At 36.4% G+C, this 19,280-nt stretch overlaps 1 protein-coding gene across 8 annotated transcripts in view; it reads right to left on the bottom strand.

Moving 5' to 3' along the window:
• Nucleotides 1-19,280, bottom strand: part of DENND4A (DENN domain containing 4A) — a 137,598-nt gene that overhangs the window by 84,844 nt on the left and 33,474 nt on the right. For all 8 annotated transcript variants that reach the window (XM_078448741.2, XM_078448743.2, XM_078448746.2 and 5 more), the window contains exons 3-4: nt 14,982-15,314; nt 9,157-9,406 (exon numbers count right to left, since the gene is read on the bottom strand). In XM_078448741.2, coding sequence (XP_078304867.1) covers nt 9,157-9,406; nt 14,982-15,292 — 561 coding nt within the window. In that variant the 5' untranslated portion in view covers nt 15,293-15,314. The remainder of the gene's footprint in view (nt 1-9,156; nt 9,407-14,981; nt 15,315-19,280) is intronic.

Genomic DNA, 19,280 nt, shown 5'->3' with positions numbered 1-19,280 from the left:
TTCAGTCTTAGACATAAGTTTGAAACATCTATTAGACATCCAAGTGAAGAATCAAATGGAGCTAAAGTGAGGTCTGAAATGAAGATGTGACTTGGGAGATTTGCTACTTGACATTAGATGATGACAGATACATGCACACAGACACTCCCTTACCTCCTCTGGGCTCAACTCCAAACAACACTTCATCAGAGAGCCCTTCCTTCATCACCTTACATGCAATAACAATCTTCCTTCTACCCTGTCCCGTCTTCCCTATCATCCCTTCTTGCTTTCTTCTTCCTCCACAGCACTTACTACTACTTGGCATATTGTATATTGTCTTACTTATCAGTGCAAAGCCCAAAACGGGGCTCAATCCTATGACCCTGGGATTATGATCTGACTCAAAATCAAGAGTTGAGCCGAATGAGGTTTAAACCTACTGAGCCACCCAGGGACCCCAGGATTTTATTTTTAAGTAATCTCTACACCCAACTTGGGGTTCAAACTCACCACCCTTAGATCAAGAGTCACATGCTCTACTGACTGAGCCGGCCAGGCACTCTATAAGTTAAACATTAAAAGCATTTCCAGAACAATGGTTCCTCTTTCTTTTTGCTGAACCTTGTGTGTGAAAAACTTCAGAAAACCCTCTTTTAGTTTTGATATCTGTGGTTCTTTTCCTCCAGAGTCCCATAACTTTTACTGTTATCTCCAAGTCCTTGTTTTTTATTTTTGAATATTCCTTTTGTTTTCTGCCATATTCAAGTGGTCATATAGTTCCCTTCTTATCATCACAAAGGTTATCATTGAGGGTTTTTTGTTATCTTGAAAAACTGGTTTATTGGGAATTGGAGTTGGGACTTATCAATAGAAAGTCTTATTTATACATTTGTACACATCTCAGAAACTAAAAGCCTAGTTCGCCTACATTCATAATATCCACTTGACTTTTATACATCCATTCTTTTGATGCAAATACTAAACCATTTATACAAACAAAATGCCAACACGGTAATGAGGATAATTTAATGTCGTGAGCACAATTTAACATACTGGTCTGCTGGAGACACATGAAAAATATTTAGGAAAGCAAGAAAAATTTTTAGATGAAGAGTCAACATATTGCATCATTGTTCATAATAGATCCTCCCCACAAAAGGGAAACAATCCAAGTGTCTATCAGTAGGTGAATGATTAAAATAAACTGTGGTTCATTTATTAATGAAATGCTTGCCACTGGTTCAGATGAAGAAATAAAATCTGTATCAACTTTACTAATTTTCAAAAACATATTAATGAGTTAAAAAAAGCAAATCACAGAAGAATATATTTAGTATATCACCGTTTATGTGAAATGTAAAGGTACACAAAGTAATAATATATATTTATAGATGTATAGTAGAAAGTTTTAAAATACATGTGAATGAAATGCACTAGCTTCAGGCTAGTTGTTAACTCTGGAGGACAGAAAAGGATGGAAGATGAGGCTTTGGCTAAACCTTTAAATTTTTTTTTTTTTTTTTTTTTTTTTTTACAAATTAAAACATTTGAAGCAAATATGTTAAATTGTTTACATTTGTTAAATATAGGGGATGAGCACAGGGTGTTATAGTAGTCTCTTTTTAAAATTCCTTTTTAATGGCTATTTATTTTTGAAAGAGAGATAGAGCACGTCAGGTGGTGGGGGGTGCGGTGGGCAGAGAATCCCAAGCAGGCTCTGTGCTAACAGCAGCAAGCCTGACGCAGGGCTCGAACTCATAAACTGTAAGATCATGACCTGGGCTGAAGTCAGACACTAAACTGACTGAGGCACCCAGGCACCCTATTATAGTAGTCTCTTAATAACTAGAAACATATCGTAAAGTTGGGGCACCTGGGTGGCTCAGTTGGTTGGGTGACTGACTCTTGATTTCAGCTCAGGTCATGATCTCACAGTTCGTGAGACTGAGCATGGCATCAGGCTCTGTGCTGACAGCATGGAACCTGCTTAGCCTCCCTCTGCCCCTCCCCTCTGCTTGTACTTGCTCTCTCTCTATAAAAAATAAAGATAGTAATAATAAAATAAAAGTTTAATTTATAAATTCAGTACCCATTTGTGGTACACACTTTCAAATGTCTTTTTTTTTTTTTTTTTTTTTTTTTTAGGAAATAGGTACATGATTTAATTACTTGCTTAGTTACTAACTCTACTTTTCTAAACAATCCTGATAAATCTTTTTTTTTTTTTAATGGACATTCTTTTTTTTTTTTAATGTTTATTTATTTTTGAGAGAGAGAGAGAGTGAGCAGGGGAGGAGCAGAGAGAGAAGAGGACACAGGATTTGAAACAGGCTCTGTGCTGACAGCCTGATATGGGGCTTGAACTCACAAACTATGAGATCGTGATCCGAGCTGAAGTTGGACGCTCAACTGACTGAACCATCCAGGCTCCCCTCAAATATGAACATTCTTAAATGGTTGTAAAACAAAAGCCATTTGGATAGAATATTTAAAAAAAATACTCTCGATGAGTCAAAAAGTGAGGAGATGGTCACAAATTTGCCAGAAATTAGCTGTGTGAATCAAAGCATCCAGACTAGCAGTTTTAAACCACATGAGCAGTTTAAGATCTTTTCTGGCTCTAAAATATGCTTCCATTGTAAGTCAGTCAAAGTCTAAATCATTTAAGTCTTACAGTCCAAAACTTGAAAACAAATAGTTCTTGCAAAGTCTTTCCACAAGCTTAATGGGAGGGTGGGGAAGATTCTTTTTGAGGCCAAAGCTATAAGCCTGGTACAAAATATCAGGTAGGAATTTGAGGAAAGATTCACCACACATCTCACGTCCATTACCTTGGTCTTTTGTTTTTTTCCCTGGTTTAGAAACCTGATAGATGACTTTTGTTCAAGCTACCTAACCTTCAAAAAAGAGTCAGCTACGTAACTATTGCTGGGTATTATCAACACATCATTAATTTAATCCCTACCACTTCCTAATTCTTTACATATACATTAGACAGATATGAACATAAGTCTTCTATATTGGATGTTTATTTAAAATTTTCTGAGTTAGAAGTCCCTGTACATCTGCTTCAAAGAACAAAATTTGCTTTTACTACCTTACAGTCGATGGAAACAAAGATTGGTAACAAAAATAAACACAACCCACTACTTAAAAAAAAGACATCAACTGCTAAGATCAGGCAAGTTTCCCTATACTCAGGACCGATACATGTATGGATAAGAAAATAAACATTTAAGGGATTTTATTCCGGTAATATTTCTTAAAAATTTTAGGAGGAGCTTAAGTACTGGGCAAAAATAAAATTTAAAAAGCTCTTCTTTGGGGTGCCTGGGTGGTTCAGTCGATTAAGCGTCTGATTCTTGATTTCAGCTCAGGTCATGATCTTGGCTCAGGTCATGATCTCACGATTCATGAGATGGAGCCCTGTGTCAGGCTCTGTGCTGAGGGTGCAGAGCCTGCTTGCGATTTTCTTGCTCTCTCTGCCTGCCTCTCTCCCTCTCTCTCTCAAAATAAACATTTAAAAAATTAAATTAAATTTAAAAAGCTCTTCCTTGCTGAATGTCAATTGTATCTCAATTGAAAAAAGGAAACAAAAGCTTTTCCCCAGACATTAAGTACACATAAAAGGGACTGATGAAGCAGAGTTAACCAAATTTATAGCTAATATTTATATAGCACTCTCTGTGTACCAGACAGTATCCTAAGTTAGTTAAAAATATTAATTCATTTAATCTTCATAAAAATAAAGTACAACTTTATCCCTATATCGTGGACGAGGAAACTGAGGCACAAAGAATCAAGGAACCTGTCTAATCACATATCTGGATTTCAAATCCACTAGCTTAGGTGGAGTCCATTTCTGTTCACACTGTGTTACATTCCTCTTCCTTCTTTTAGTAGAGAATAAATGCTGACAACATTGGGACCAATGTTTCAGGATAAGAAAACATAGAAAATTCCTATCTCTGGGTTCAGTTTCAATGCAGTAAGTCTACCTTGAGCACCCTGATTAACTAATAAAACCTAGAAACGGTTCTGATGACATTATCAATTTACTTTGTGTCAAAACCCAACAAATCCACAAAATAAATGGAAAATTCACCAATGGGAAAATGGCAAGTTACCTGTGAGCCTGCATAATCTTGCTAAAATTCCAACCCAAATCTGAAATGATATTAAGCAGGACATTGTGTCATAAAAGCTTAAAAACCCTTCTTACGGGGTGCCTGGGTGGCTCAGTCAATTGAGCATCAGACTTTGGCTCAGGTCATGATCTCACATTTCATGGGTTCGAGCCCTGTGCTGACATGGAACCTGCCTGGCATTTTCTCTCTCTCCCTCTTTCTCTGCCCTTTCCCTGCTCATGCTTTCTCTCTCTCCCTCAAAATAAATAAATAAGCTTTAAAAATTAAAAAAAAAAAAAAACAAAACTCTTCTTGACATCACTATCAGTACCACATAAGGCTTGTAAAACTGTTTGCTACCATGATCTTTTTTTTCCATCATAATCTCTCCAACTATCACATGTTATCACCAAATCAAAATAATATGGAAGGATGGCACAAAAGGACAGGGCATTTTGTGTGTGAATGGCTGTTGACAAGAAAAAAAAAATGGTCATCTAATTAGAGGTAACACTGCTGCAGACTATTCTTTTTTGATACAATTTGGATCATGTCAATATCTATTTTTTGAATTACCTATTTAAAAATTTTATTTTATTTTATTTTATTTTTTTTTTTTAATTTTTTTTTTCAACGTTTTTTTATTTATTTTTGGGACAGAGAGAGACAGAGCATGAACGGGGGAGGGACAGAGAGAGAGGGAGACACAGAATCCGAAACAGGCTCCAGGCTCCGAGCCATCAGCCCAGAGCCCGACGCGGGGCTCGAACTCAGGGACCGCGAGATCGTGACCTGGCTGAAGTCGGACGCTTAACCGACTACGCCACCCAGGCGCCCCTTAAAAATTTTAAACAGAGGGGCGCCTTAAAAATTTTAAACAGAGGGGCGCCTTAAAAATTTTAAACAGAGGGGCGCCTTAAAAATTTTAAACAGAGGGGCGCCTTAAAAATTTTAAACAGAGGGGCGCCTTAAAAATTTTAAACAGAGGGGCGCCTTAAAAATTTTAAACAGAGGGGCGCCTTAAAAATTTTAAACAGAGGGGCGCCTGGGTGGCGTAGTCGGTTAAGCGTCCGACTTCAGCCAGGTCACGATCTCGCGGTCCGTGAGTTCGAGCCCCACGTCGGGCTCTGGGCTGATGGCTCGGAGCCTGGAGCCTGTTTCGGATTCTGTGTCTCCCTCTCTCTCTGCCCCTCCCCCGTTCATGCTCTGTCTCTCTCTGTCCCAAAAAATAAAATAAACGTTGAAAAAAAATAAAAATTTTAAACAGATACTGATACTACCTAAAGTTGCAGGTTTTTCTTAAAGAAAATTTTCTTAAAGAATTGAAAGATACAGATAATACACATTTAGTGCTTTCACACATCCCATGTGTACTGGGACACAGTTGTAAATTCATTTAATCATCACAATAACTTAGATGCTATTATCATCCTCATTTTACCATTGTGAAATCGATGCATAGAGAGACAAAGTTACTTGCCCAAAGTCACAGAGCCAGTGTCAGAATTAGGATTCACAGCCAGACACTCTGGCTCCAGTCTGTGCTCTGAACCACTCGGCTATATTGACCTTAACCACTATAACACCAATCTATTTTACTGTCTTACTGAGGGAGTTAAAAATATTTTTCAGGGTCTCAAAATCTGTACTATATCCAGTCACAGATCAATACACCCCAGTTCTTCCTCTTCTAGCTTTATCTAAACCTTCAGTGTTTCTCATGTTGCTAGCTTAACAGAAAAGAGAATAATAATTAAAAAAAATCAACTTCCCATAATAAAAACTTAATAAGTATGTATACAATCTTAAATATTGGAGGACCTGAGTGGCTCAGTAGGTTAAGTGTCTGACTCTTGATTTTGGCTCAGGTCATGATCTCACTGTTCATGCGATTGAGCCCCGCGTTGGGCTCTATGCTGACACTGAGGAGACTGCTTGGGATTCTCTCTTTTCTTTTCTCCCTCTCTCTCTCTATCCCTACCCGGCTCACACGCACTCACTCTCTCTCACTCAAAATAAATAAATAAACATTTAAAAAATATCTTAAATCTCAGCAAAGTATTCATTTACATAGTTATAACAGGACAATGTACATATCTGTTTTGGGATAATTAAGAAATTAAGTTTGAAAATTTGTGATTAAAAATCCAATTATTTACAAAGTTATATTTAAAAAACCCAACTTTCATATTTTGTTGGTAGGATTATAATTGGTTAAGCCTTTCTGGATAAAAATCTTAAAAGTAAAGCTTTGATCTACAAATTTCAGGACATATCATAAGGGAATAATTTAGCAATGCCATATAGTGTTTAAGAGTTTGGTTCTAGAGTTCTATAGTTTGGGTCCGAATCTTGGTTCACCTGCTTACTGAAGGTATGAATGACCTTGGGGCAAACAACATTTTTAACTCTCAAATTTCCTTCTCTGTAAAATGTGGGTGGGAAACACTACCCAGGGGGTTGTGAATTAACTGAATTAATGGATATGAAATACTCAGAATAGTGAATAGCACATAAGAGCTCAATAAATGTAAATTATTCTATGGAAAATTTAGTTGTGATTATGTTCATAACAGCTTTGCTTATAATATAAATAAATTGAATCTAAATGTCTTACAATAGAAGATGAAATAAATACATTGTGGCAAAATCCATTTAATGCAGTAATATTATGCCATTCAATGCAGTTATATATTAAAATATGCTCAACCTCCACAGTAATGAAATGAATGCAAATTAAAATTAGAATGATTTCTTGCTTTATTAGTCAATAATTAAAAAGCGATTGATAACAACCATTTTTTTAAAGTAGGCTCCATGCCTAACATGGGGCTTGAACTCATGACCCTGAGACCAAGAGTCACATGTTCTAACTGAGCCAGCCAAGCACCCCAAGGGAAAGGGAATTCTCTCTTTTTTTTTTTTATGTTTGTTTATTTTTGTGAGAGAAAGAGACAGAGTGTGAGTGGGGGGAGGGGAGAGAGAGACACACACACAGAATCTGAAGTAGGCTCCAGGCTCTGAGCTGTCAGCACAGAGCCCAATGCGGGGCTCGAACCCATGAACCGTGAGATCATGACCTGAGCCAAAGTCAGACGCTTAACTGACTAAGCCACCCAGGTACCTCAGGAAAGGGAATTCTTAATGAAAGTGCCACAACCCTTTCAGAGCAATGTGTCAACACTTTTCAAAATGTACAGCATACCCAGGGACCCATCAATTCCACTTATAATTATTTATTCTTCCAGAGACACTCCAAAAAATACACAAAGAAAAAGGTACAGGCTTGATCAAAGCAGCATCACTAATAATGGGAAGAACTGGAAATAACTTGTAATCATTACTTTTTATTCTTATTTTCTGGAATAGTATATAATTATTATAAGAATTAAATAGAGAGTTCTATTAACTCATGAAGGTGGATAGTGGAAAAAAGCTTCTATCAGAATATATAGAAAGTTCCAATTTTTGAAAAATAAAGGATGAATTCATTCACATTATGTATATTGCACACATATCTGAAAGGACAAAAGGCCTGAAAGGACACAAGCCAAATCAGTAATTGGTAATCCTGGAAAGGGATTACAAAAGATGAAAGTAAGAACAAGAACTTTCACTTCATAGGCCTACAATTTGCTCCCCCTCTCAATGTTTTGGGGGGTGGCACACATTTCTTTTTAAAATTTAAAACAGCAATAAAAGAACAAAGACAATTACAGATCATGCATAGCCTTAAGGCTACTGAAAGGACTTTGACTAAGAGTGAGATGGGAAGCCATTAAGGGTTGTAAGCAGAGGAGTGAATAGGATCCAATTTATGTTTTACAAGGATCGCTCTTGCTGCTACATGATGAATAGGCTGTAGGAAGAAGTAGAAGCCTTGATCAGTTAGACCAGGGATCTGGCACACAATGGCTTGCATTTGACCCAAGGCCTGTTTTTGTACACCTGAGCTAAGACTAGTTTTTAATTTTTAGGGGTTTAAAAAAAAGAATATGTGACAGAGACTGTATATGACCCACAAAACTTATTATTTAGCCCTTTAAATGAAAATTTGCCTGTCTCCTAAATTAGAATACTATTGCAACCATCCTGTTAAAAGGGGATTATGGCTTGGACCAGAGTTGTAGCAATGGAGAGGCTGAGTATTGGTCAAGTTCAAGATATGTTCTGAAATTGGAGTCAACAGAATTTACAGAAGAACTGGATGAAAAGTAGAAGAGAAAGGTTAAGGATTACTTCAAGGTTTTTAGCCTGAGTAACTAGAAGAGTACAATTTTCACTGCATCATATAGAGATTAGGGCAAAGGGAAGGAGTTAGCAAAGGCAGAAGCGGAATGATGGGTAAGGTAGGAGGAAAGAGCTACAGAGTACTCAGGAAGAGAATCCATCTTACCTTCCTGCCACTGTTTCAAGAAAGAAGTGATCAGCTATGTCAAAACCTACTGAAAAATTGCAAATTAAAACCACTGAATTCAACAGCAAGAGCAATATTGGTGGAATGGTAGAGACAAAAGCCTAAGCTAGAGAGAGTCAAAGTGAGGAAGGGGACAGAATATGTCACGTCTTTTGAGATGTTTTACTGTAAAGGAGAACAATGAAATGAGGCAATAGACAGAGGCAAACATACGAGTCAAGAAGTTTTGTAAAGATGGGAAATATTGCAGTAGGCTTTGCGTGCTGGAGTAAATAATGCAATAGAGAAAGACCAATGATTCCTAAAAAGTAGAAACATTGCTGAAGCCATGTCCTCAAATACGTAAGTATGTGGGATCTAGCGCACAACTGAAGGGGTTAACCTTGGCTAGTGTATTACTTTTCCAGTAAGGGGAAAAATAATCTTTAAATTGGAAGAAAAAAAAAAAGCCAAATTGCTTTTTGCACAGTTCCTTTTCAAAGTACAACTATTTTCCCAAAAAGGAAAGATCCACTATCTTTAAAAACATATTTTTTAATTCAGTTATTATGCTCTGCTGTTTTTCAAAGATTTTAAATCATGTTCTTTTCATCAGTGGCTAATTTTACCAGTACAAAACAAGTCACTTACCATACTGTTATTGAGATTCTTGTCGACTTTGCAAAATGTGTGTGGTGGGCTTTCTCCTTTACTGGGTACGATAATACATATGTCTGTGACAGCCAACGTATTCTGAGTCATGTTTTCAGAGGCTCTTCGGTAAGTGATATAAATTTTTTGTGATGAGGTACTGCCACTAATATTTGCAGGGCGTCCATATGGAGTACTCTGAATAATTTCACACCCTTGTTTCAATCTTTCTTTCCAGTCGTATAAAACCCTAAAACAAAAATACATAAATAACTACACAAATGCAAAACATCTTCAAATAGGATAGGTAATATTTTCAGGTATCATCAACTGATCCTTAAACGTAACAGATATTCCAATCTTACAGCAAGTCTGAATTGAACCATCCCGTGTAAAACTAAAGGGTAATGGTTTCCCTGCCCAAAATTAAAATAATGTAAGGAAAAGTCAGATTACCTCTTAGGTTTGTTGGCATAAACCACAGAAAGGCAAGGATTAAGTGCAGACGCACCTGCTGTGGCACTCCATTTAACAGATGTGTTTATTTTTGTCTCTAAAACCAAGCATCTTTTTTAGAAAAAGCAACTTGGTTTTAGCCAAAGTTATAGTTTTACAAAAGGCTCCTTGCCAGACAGTATAGAACCTGCTTACACACTTTTACTTCCAACGCTTCCCTCAGGTTTAAGAGACAGTTTTAGGTTTTCAAAAGAGAAAATAACCTCAAATCCACCTTTAATCGAAAGGATGGGTGAAAGACATAGGCTTTTTTTCCTTCTTCTTTTTCTTTATTGTGGTAAAATGGTAGGATTTTATTAAAGGGCAGGCCAGGCATCTGTTCCTTAAGTCTTCTAAAAAGTACTTGGGGATACAAGGAAAATGTCATACTGGAGTAACATCAGTCTATTCCCTCAGAGAATTCACTGATTTGTACTTGGCATGAGCCAATGAAAATTTAAAGCTCTACTACACTAAGTGTGTGTCTGCATTTGCTATAAAAACTGTTGTAACAGGCAATATCCTCAACATCAGTCAGTATTTCCTTTTATAAAATCCCATAATTCAAATAAAATTAAGTGCCAAAAACTGGTCAAATTATTTCACTGTAATATAATTTTTAATTTCCCTTTATGTCATGACCATCTGCAAACTTAAAGAAATTTTTCTCTGAACATTCTATTTTGAAAATTTGGAGTTAGATTTGATAGTTAGAATTATAGCAACTATGTTTATCCTAATGTTAGCTTAAATGCTTATTCTTCCCTCTCTCCCTTTTGATCTTGCTTTTCTGTTTTGTTTTCTTTAATCTTTAAAAAAAAAAGGTACTATAACAGAGAGAAATTAAACACACTTCAATTCAAATTTCTACTACTGGCTACTAGCTGTATTCTCTTGGGCAGATATTTAACCTCTCTGAGCCTTGCACTAATCAGAGAGGCTACAACATTGAAAAATCTAACTCACATGGGCACCTGGGGGGCTCAGTGGGCTAAGCATCTATCTTTAGCACAGATCATGATCTCACTGCTCGTGGGTTCAAGCCCCACATGGGGCTCTGTGCTGACAGCTCAGAGCCTGGAGCCTGCTTCAGATACCATGTCTCCCTCTCTCTCTGCCCCTCCCCTAATCTCTTTCTCTCTCTCTTGCAAAAATAAATAAACATTAAAAATAATCTAACTCACAGGATCTTGACAGAACTGGAAAACAGCTGCTCAACTGAAAATAAGAAATCTAAATATAACACAAACCACCACCAACAAACTACCATCACCTCAAATTTTTTAAAGATATGGAATATATATTTGATAACAATTTTCTTTAATCAGGTATTGTGTTGTTAAATCCAGTACTTGCATTACTACTTTTGATTTTTAAATTGTTAGGAACTTTTCTTGTCTAACTAAACTAAGCTTTTCAAAGGCTGTTAAAAATGATGCTCTATCCTCCCCAATGACAACAAGTTAGGATAGTTTGTAAGGGTGGTTAATTTGGGGTGTCTGGGTGGCTCAGTGGGTTAAGTGTTTGACTCTTGGTTTCAGATCAGGTCATGATCTCATGGTTCATGAGACTGAGTCCCAAGTTGGGCTCTGCTCTGGGTATGGAGCCTGATTGGGATTCTCTCTCCCTCTCTCTCTGCCCCTCCCCCCTTCTCAAAATAAATTTTTAAAAATTAAAAAAAAAAAGGATGGTTAATTTACATTCCAGTTTAAGTTCTTCACTATTGGAGAATCCTTCATGTGCTTGGAAAAGTCCTCACCTCTAAACTAGGAAACTTCAACACCTTAACGAGAATCTGCAACATTCCCTTCATTTTATTCACAAGTTAGAATTGTGATGATGATCAGTGATCATAGGAGCAAATTACCTAATCTTTTGAAAAGAAGATCTAACAGCTGGCTTACTTTCCCAAGCCATTTACTAAATATATAAGCTTTAGAAGAAGCAATATAGTAGCTGTTCTGAAACCAACTTAAAATTACTGTAATTCATTCATGAATTAATAGAACCAAAATTATTTTTTTTTTTTTAGGTAGGCTTCATGCCCAGCATGGAGTCCAACATGGAGTTTGAACCATGACCCCGAGATCATGACCTGAGCTGAGATCAAGAGTCAGCCACTTAACTCAGTGAGCCACTCAGGCGCCCAAAAATTGATTTTTAGTATAACTTTTTGATATCAAACATTAAGTGACAGAATTTTTAAAGTGGAAGAAATTTCAGGAGCTCTTCCAATTCCAATTCATTCTATCTCCCCTTAGGCATTAGTAAACATGACTATCCCCTTTCAGACTTAATATAATAGGAGATGAAACTTTTATAGCCCCTACTGGTAACATCAGTAGGGATGTTGATATCTTCTCTGTTTTTATTTTTTGAAGTTTATTTATTTACTTTGAGAGAAAGAGAGAAAGCACAGGCGGGGGAGGGGAAGAGAGAGAAAATCCCAAGTAGGCTCCCCAATCTCGGCGCAGAGCCTGATGTAGGGCTCGAACCCACAAACCATGAGATCACGACCTGGGCCGAAGTCAGATGCTTAACTGACTTAGCCACCCAGGCACCCCCTTCCCAATTTTAACTCAAAGATTGTAAGTTAAACTCATGCCTTTTTTGCAACTGAGTAATGAAAACAATAAAGCTAATCTTCATTCCTTATAAACTTTTCATCTATTTTGAAGACATTATTAGAGCTACCTGTAGCTTTCCTTTGGCCTTTTTCTTTCAGTTTTTCAGTGGGCATCTTATTTTTCTACCTTTAAAGTGTTGTTCCTCTTTTGTCCCATGTGTATATGGATATATCTATATCTATATCTTATGTAGATACCTTTACACTTATATATTCTCCTTTTGTATATATAATACATATTATATAATGTATATAATGTCAACTTCTGCAAATATTTGGGTTCCTTTTAAAAAATGTAAACTACATATACATGTAAAAGAGAAATATATAAATGTAAATATATATGTGTGTGTGTGTGTGTGTGTGTATATGTATATATATATGCACACACACAAATACTCATCTTTTAAAAAGAGCCCCAATCTTTGCAAAAACTGATGAGCTGGTCCTAAAATTCATATGGAAATTCAAGGGACCCAGAATGGCCAAAAGAATCTTTAAAAAGAACAAAGCTGGTAGATTCACACTTCCAATGTAAAAACTTAATACAACGCTACAGTATTGAAAACTGCGTACTGGCACAAAGACAGACATGTTGACAAATAAAATAGAAGTTGCAAGTCCAGAAATAAACCCATATGTCTATGACCTACTAATTTTTGAAAATGGGGAAAGAATGATCTCCTCAACGGATGGTGCTAGGACAATTGGATATCCATAAGCAAAATATTGAGGCTGGATCCCTTCCTTGACCATATACAAAAATTAAGTCAAAACAGATCAAAGATCGAAATATAAAGGCTGAATGTATAAAACCCTTAGACAAAAACTTAGGTGTAAATCCTCATGACTTGGGATTAGTAAAAGCTTTCTTAGAGACGATGCCAAAACACAAGCAACCGAAGAAAAAATAGACAAATCAGACTTGATCGAAATTAAAAACTTTTCAGCTTCGAAGGATACCATAAAGAAAGTGTAGAGACAACCCACAGAATGGGAGAAAATATTTGTAAATTATATATTTGGTAAGTGACTTGCATTTAGAATACATAAAGGACTCTCAAAGCTCAACAATAAAAAGATAAGCCAGTTAAAAAATGGGTAAAGGATTCTAAATAGACATTTCTCAAAAGATTTACAGATGGCCAGTAAATGCACGAAAAGATGCTCAACATTATTAGCCATCAAGTGAATGCAAATCAAGACCACAATGAGATACCATTAGGAAAGCCACAATCAAAACAATGATACAAAATGCTGGCTAGGATGTGGACAAACTGGAACCTTCATACACTGCCAGTGGGAATGCAAAGTCATGCAGCTTTTTGGGAAGACAGTCTGGCAGTTCCTCAAAAGATTAAACAGAGTTATTAAATGACCCAGCAATTGCACTCCTAAGTGTATATATATATATATATATATATATATATATATAAGAGAAATGAATGAAAACATATGACCATATAAAAATTTATATATGACTATTTCCAGCAGCATTATTCATAATAACCAAAAAGTGGGAACAATCCACATGTCCATCGAACTGATGAATAAATTGTGAAAACAAACAATTTATGGTGCATCCATAAATGGAATATTAGTCAGCCATGTAAAGGAATGAAGTACTGACACATACTACAACACGAATAAACCTGGAAAACATAATGCTAAGTGAAAGAAGCCAGGCACAAAATGTATTATTTTTTTGCCTTAGAATATGATTCCATTTACATAAAATGTCCAGAGTAGGCAAATCCATAGATACAGAAAGCAGAGTAAGCATTGCCTTGAGCTGAGGGGGTCAGGCAGAATGGGACAGCAGCTAAAATGAGTACAGGCTTTCTTTCTGCCATAATAAAAATGTTCTGAAGTTTATTGTGGTGATGGTTGCACAACTTTATAAGTTATACTGAAAACTACTGGATTGTACATTTTATTTTTTTATTTTTTTATTTTTTAACGTTTATTTATTTTTGAGACACGGAGAGACAGAGCATGAACGGAGGAGGGGCAGAGAGAGAGGGAGACACAGAATCAGAAGCAGGCTCCAGGCTCTGAGCCATCAGCCCAGAGCCCGAGGCGGGGCTCGAACCCACGGACCGTGAGATCGTGACCTGAGCTGAAGTCGGACGCTTAACCGACTGAGCCACCCAGGCGCCCCTGGATTGTACATTTTAAATCGGTAAATTTCATGGTATATGAATTCTATCTCAATAAAGCTATTATGGGAAAAAGAAGCCCTAAGTTCTGTATCATATCCTAAGTAGAGCACTAATTTACCCCAAGATCCTTGTTTGATGCATACAGATTTAAGTATCCACCTACAATGATCATTACAACTGATGCTCAAAAGCCACCCTTTTCTAGTACTTTTTAAATGATTAAAATTTTTACGGTCAGGAAAAAACACTAGTTTTCTGGTACTTTACTGTAGAAGTTTGAAACTTTCAAAAGAAAAAAAAAAGTTTATTTAACAGAAAGAAATTCCACCAAGATGAAAGTGCTGGGAACCTGCAGGACAAAGGAACACTCAAATGGTATAAGGAACACAGAAAGACAACACAGGATTCTAATCGTGCCCCTATTTTTCTAAAGCTGCCACATATCTATTAATGAATGAATTGAACAGTGAACTTCAAAATCTACAAGACATATTATTTGGATCAATAACAACAATTCTTAAAAAAAAAAAAAAACAACTTACCCCAGATCTGTAAGTGGAGGCTTATCTCTTCCTCTTCTGTAGCAAAGGTAAATCTGTGGCCCCACAAGACTTCCATTATTGAGATCAGCTGACAATCCAGTTGGAGTAACATCAATACAGATATAATCCCGTGGCACTTCCTCCCCAAGAGATTTAATAATAACGGCAACATCTGTAATAGGTTCTTTTGGTTTAGCTACTTTATGACAGGCATCATTGAAGTGAATTTCTTCTTCCAGAGGCTTTGAAACATCAGTTAATCCAGCTACAACAAAGTAGTCAGCAACACGAGGCCCCTTATCTTCAATCATCTTCCATTACAGAAGGTTACATCTAAAAAGAAAGTGAAAGACTAACATTCTCCTCTAATAAATTAAATAAATAGAAGTGGTTTGTGCGTAAATAAAAATGAAAATCTATAAAAAGAACACCACTTCCCTGATAAACACAGTACTGTTATTACACATTTCATTTTAATATGTAAAATGTGTGGCCTCTTTAAGAAATAGGAATGGATTTAGCACTATTTTCTGAATATAAGAATTTCTGAATACATGAATTTCCATTTTTAACAACGTGGAAGCTTGGATTACCTAAGTAGACAGCACAAACAACAACAAAACACATCTTGTAAATGCACAGACTAACCTGTAAAAATGAAATCCCCAGGGCCTCAAAACACTGAGAAAACCAAAGACCAGAGTGCAGCATATGAGCTGATAATGGGTGGGGGAAGTCTGCTGATCTCGTCTCATCGGTAATCAGGGGGTTTGTGTTTTAAAAGGCATTACAGGGACCGGAGACAAGGCTTTGGGACCACATAAGACAGGGAATTAGAACTGAAACATCTGCATAAAGACAAGAGCTGCAAAGGGCTATATCCCCCATTAAAGAGTGGATTTAAAAAATCCATCTGCTGGTACAGTGAGATAATACTGGGCCTCAATCTGGGCCCAGCTTTTGGAAGGGAGGAGGTAAAAAGTCTCCTATGTGAATGTATAACAACAGGCCTACTCATACTTGGATATGAAGTTTGACCTTAAGCCATCTCCATTGTCCCAAGAAGCTCCAAACAGATATTAACAATAACTGTGTTCCCAGGCTAGTGGTACCCTGGGGGAAGCAAATACAAAACAGTTCTGGAAGGGAACACCCTCAACCCAGGTTTTCCACAGATAAACCCCAGCTGAAGATGACCTCCTATTCCAAAACTATAAAAACATACAAAGAAAAATCCACCCTGAATGAGTCTCAACAGATACAACAAACAGAGGAACTTCAAATACTACAAGTACTTAGGGCAGAGATGTTAAAAGTTAATACATGCTTATAAAAAATTCAAAGAAAAAATACGCAAAGTAAAATTCCATTATGTGTTTGCAAACACTTTATAGCAAAATCTCCTTCAGGTGTCATTTAAACCTTATTTGTTTCTTTAGGAGAATATGCCCCCCCCAGAGTGCTGTCATTGCTTATGTAACAGTTATAAGAAAAAAGTTTAATATATAGAGCAGATATTTTCCAACACACGTCTCATGTTAAACTTAGTTTCAATAAATGCAAAGAAAGGATTCCGTGTTCAAATAAACTGGGTATATACACTTCATGCCTCTTTCATATATTTATAATAAAATATATAAAAATATTTATGTCTCAACAGTACTTTGAAAAAGGTACCTGTTAACTTTGCTTAGCCCAGGATTTCCCAAGTCTATTTGAACAACTGGTGAACCCTATTTTCCCACTTAAAAACTAGAAAAAACACCCTCAAAACATGCTTTAGAAAATGCTAAATCATTTTCCTTTGTAGACTATAAAATAACTGAGGGCAAACAATTTTTTATGGGGTAGACTTGTTTATAATATAATTATCACCATTTTCATCATAATCCCAAAACTTACCAAATTTCCTATATTGCTAATGCAATGAGTTTTCAGAATTCATGCCACATTTCTTAGAATCTGTATCCATTGCTCAAATATACTCTGTAAATATTCCTACTGTTTGCTTAGAAAACAAACCTAAAGAGGATCAAATGTTCCTACTTCCTTTATATGTATATGACTCCTATGTGGCAATTCCCTTACACATAAGATTTCTGCACAAAATAAAGGGCTTAAACTTTTCAGAAATGGTTCCTAGCCCGACAGTAAAGAGAAAGTAATAACTTGTCTCCTGAGTTAAACACAGAGTAGTCACCGTCAGCTGACTACATGTAACAGGTGCTGCATGAAAAACATGTAGTTTTACCCAATTGATCATCTATCCATTTCTAAAAAGTAGGAGAACAAAAGCACCTTTTTTTTAAAGCACTTCTGTATTAAACCTTTTTTCTTCATTTCATTACAGTCTTTGTGTTTTTTAATGGCTGCAATAGTATTTAAAAAAATTTTTTTTAACGTTTATTTATTTTTGAGAGACAAAGAGACAGAGCATGAGTGGGGGAGGGGCAGAGAGAGAGGAAGACACAGTATCTGAAGCAGGCTCCAGACTGAGCTGTCAGCATAGAGCCTGATGCGGGGCTTGAACTGTGAGATCATGACATGGGCCAAAGTCAGATGCTACCGACTGAGCTACCCAGGTGCCCCTGCAGAGTATTTTTTTTTTTTAATGAATAGAACATTATTGAGCTCTTTCTTTATTGTTCATCGCTTTTACTTTTACTTACTTTGCTAATATTTTTAAGTGCTATGATGAATAATCTTGAACATAAACCTATGGCTACAACTTTTTTTTTTTTTGAGAGAGAGAGAGAGAGGGCACATGTGAACAAGAGCAGAGAGAGAGAGAGAGAGAAACCCAGGAGGGGCAGAGAGAGGGAGGAAGAGAGAGAGAGAGGTGTGGCTCACCCAAAGTGGGGCTCGAGCTCATGAACCTTGAGATCATGACTTGAGCCAATATCAGATGCTTAATGACTGAGCCACCTAAGTGCCCTGGCTACAATTCCTAGTATTTCTTCAGAATAAATTTATTGAACTAGAATTTCTAGGTCAAAAGTTATGTAACCAAGCTTCTATGTATGTTTATTTGCTTTTACGTGTGCATGAATTTTAAGCTATAAGCTCATGGTAGATACAAATCTTAAAAATACCTTGGTAAAACACTTTCCTTTCATTATAATGAAGACATTTAAATACTCTCCTTTTCCCTAGACTAATTTCATGTTATTTAAGTTTATTTATTTATTTAAGTAATCTCTACACCCAACATGGGTCTTGAACTCACGACTCCAAGATCAAGTCGCATGCTCTTCCAGTTGAGCCAGCCAGGCACCCCCTTAACTTCGTATTATTTAAACTAAAGCATATAGTCACTATTGCATACTATATAGTTTTATGTATTTCTATGCAGAAAAAAGGGAAAGAGGATGAAAACAGTACCATCATGAAAACATACATGTATTTAATACGTTCTTTTGAAAGCTACTACCTTAACTGTTGGAAATAAAAACAGCTATTATACTAATAAGCAGATATTTGAGAGAAATTTGTATGAAAAATTCATTTTGTTATATCTTTCTGATTCACAAATTTTAATGATTTGATCTCATTTACTGACTACAGTTAACTACTAACAGGGAACAAATTATTGTTCTTCATCAACACATATAAGAAAATAATCAATTTTAAAGTGGCACTAAAATCCTCTTACATTTATTGACAGAGAAGTAAATGATCCCAGTTCTCTTGCCTTGATGTTGTTGTTTTCCATTTATTCATTTGGGGAGAGTGGTTAGGAAGGTAAACAAAATATTTTAAGGCACTGCTGACCAAGTATATAATGCCAAGGACATAGTTGGCGACATTCCAGGTGACTTCTTGCAAGAACTAAATGCCCTTTAATTCACTCAAAAAAAAGTCTATAAAGTCTACAATACTGAAAATGCATCTCTATTTTTTATTTTAAATCAAGTGTTATCAAAGTAAGTTTGAGGTTTAGAACCTAGAGGGAAGATATCGTCAAAAATTACAAGGCAAAGAAAATACTGAAAATCTTTAATATAAAAGTGAACAACAGTATTTTCTTAATTTTTATTTATTTTTGAGAGAGAGAGAGAGAGAGAGAGAATGAGCAGGGGAGGGGCAGAGAGAGAGAGAGAGGGAGACACAGAATCCGAAGCAGGCTCCAGGCTCCAAGCTGTCGGCACAGAGCCCTATGCAGGGCACAAACCCACGAACCATGAGATCATGACCTGAGCCAAAGTTGAACACTTAACTGACAATCTCACAACTGTACTTTTTGACAATTCCATTTAGGCAACAGACTTCCATTGGTGTGTAAAAATTACAATCCTCATG

This window comes from Panthera onca, chromosome B3 (assembly GCF_046562875.1).
Source record: "Panthera onca isolate mPanOnc1 chromosome B3, mPanOnc1 haplotype 2, whole genome shotgun sequence".
NCBI classification, from domain to species: domain Eukaryota; kingdom Metazoa; phylum Chordata; class Mammalia; order Carnivora; family Felidae; genus Panthera; species Panthera onca.
Note: the sequence above shows the minus strand (reverse complement) of the source record. Positions and strands in the feature narration are given on the sequence as shown.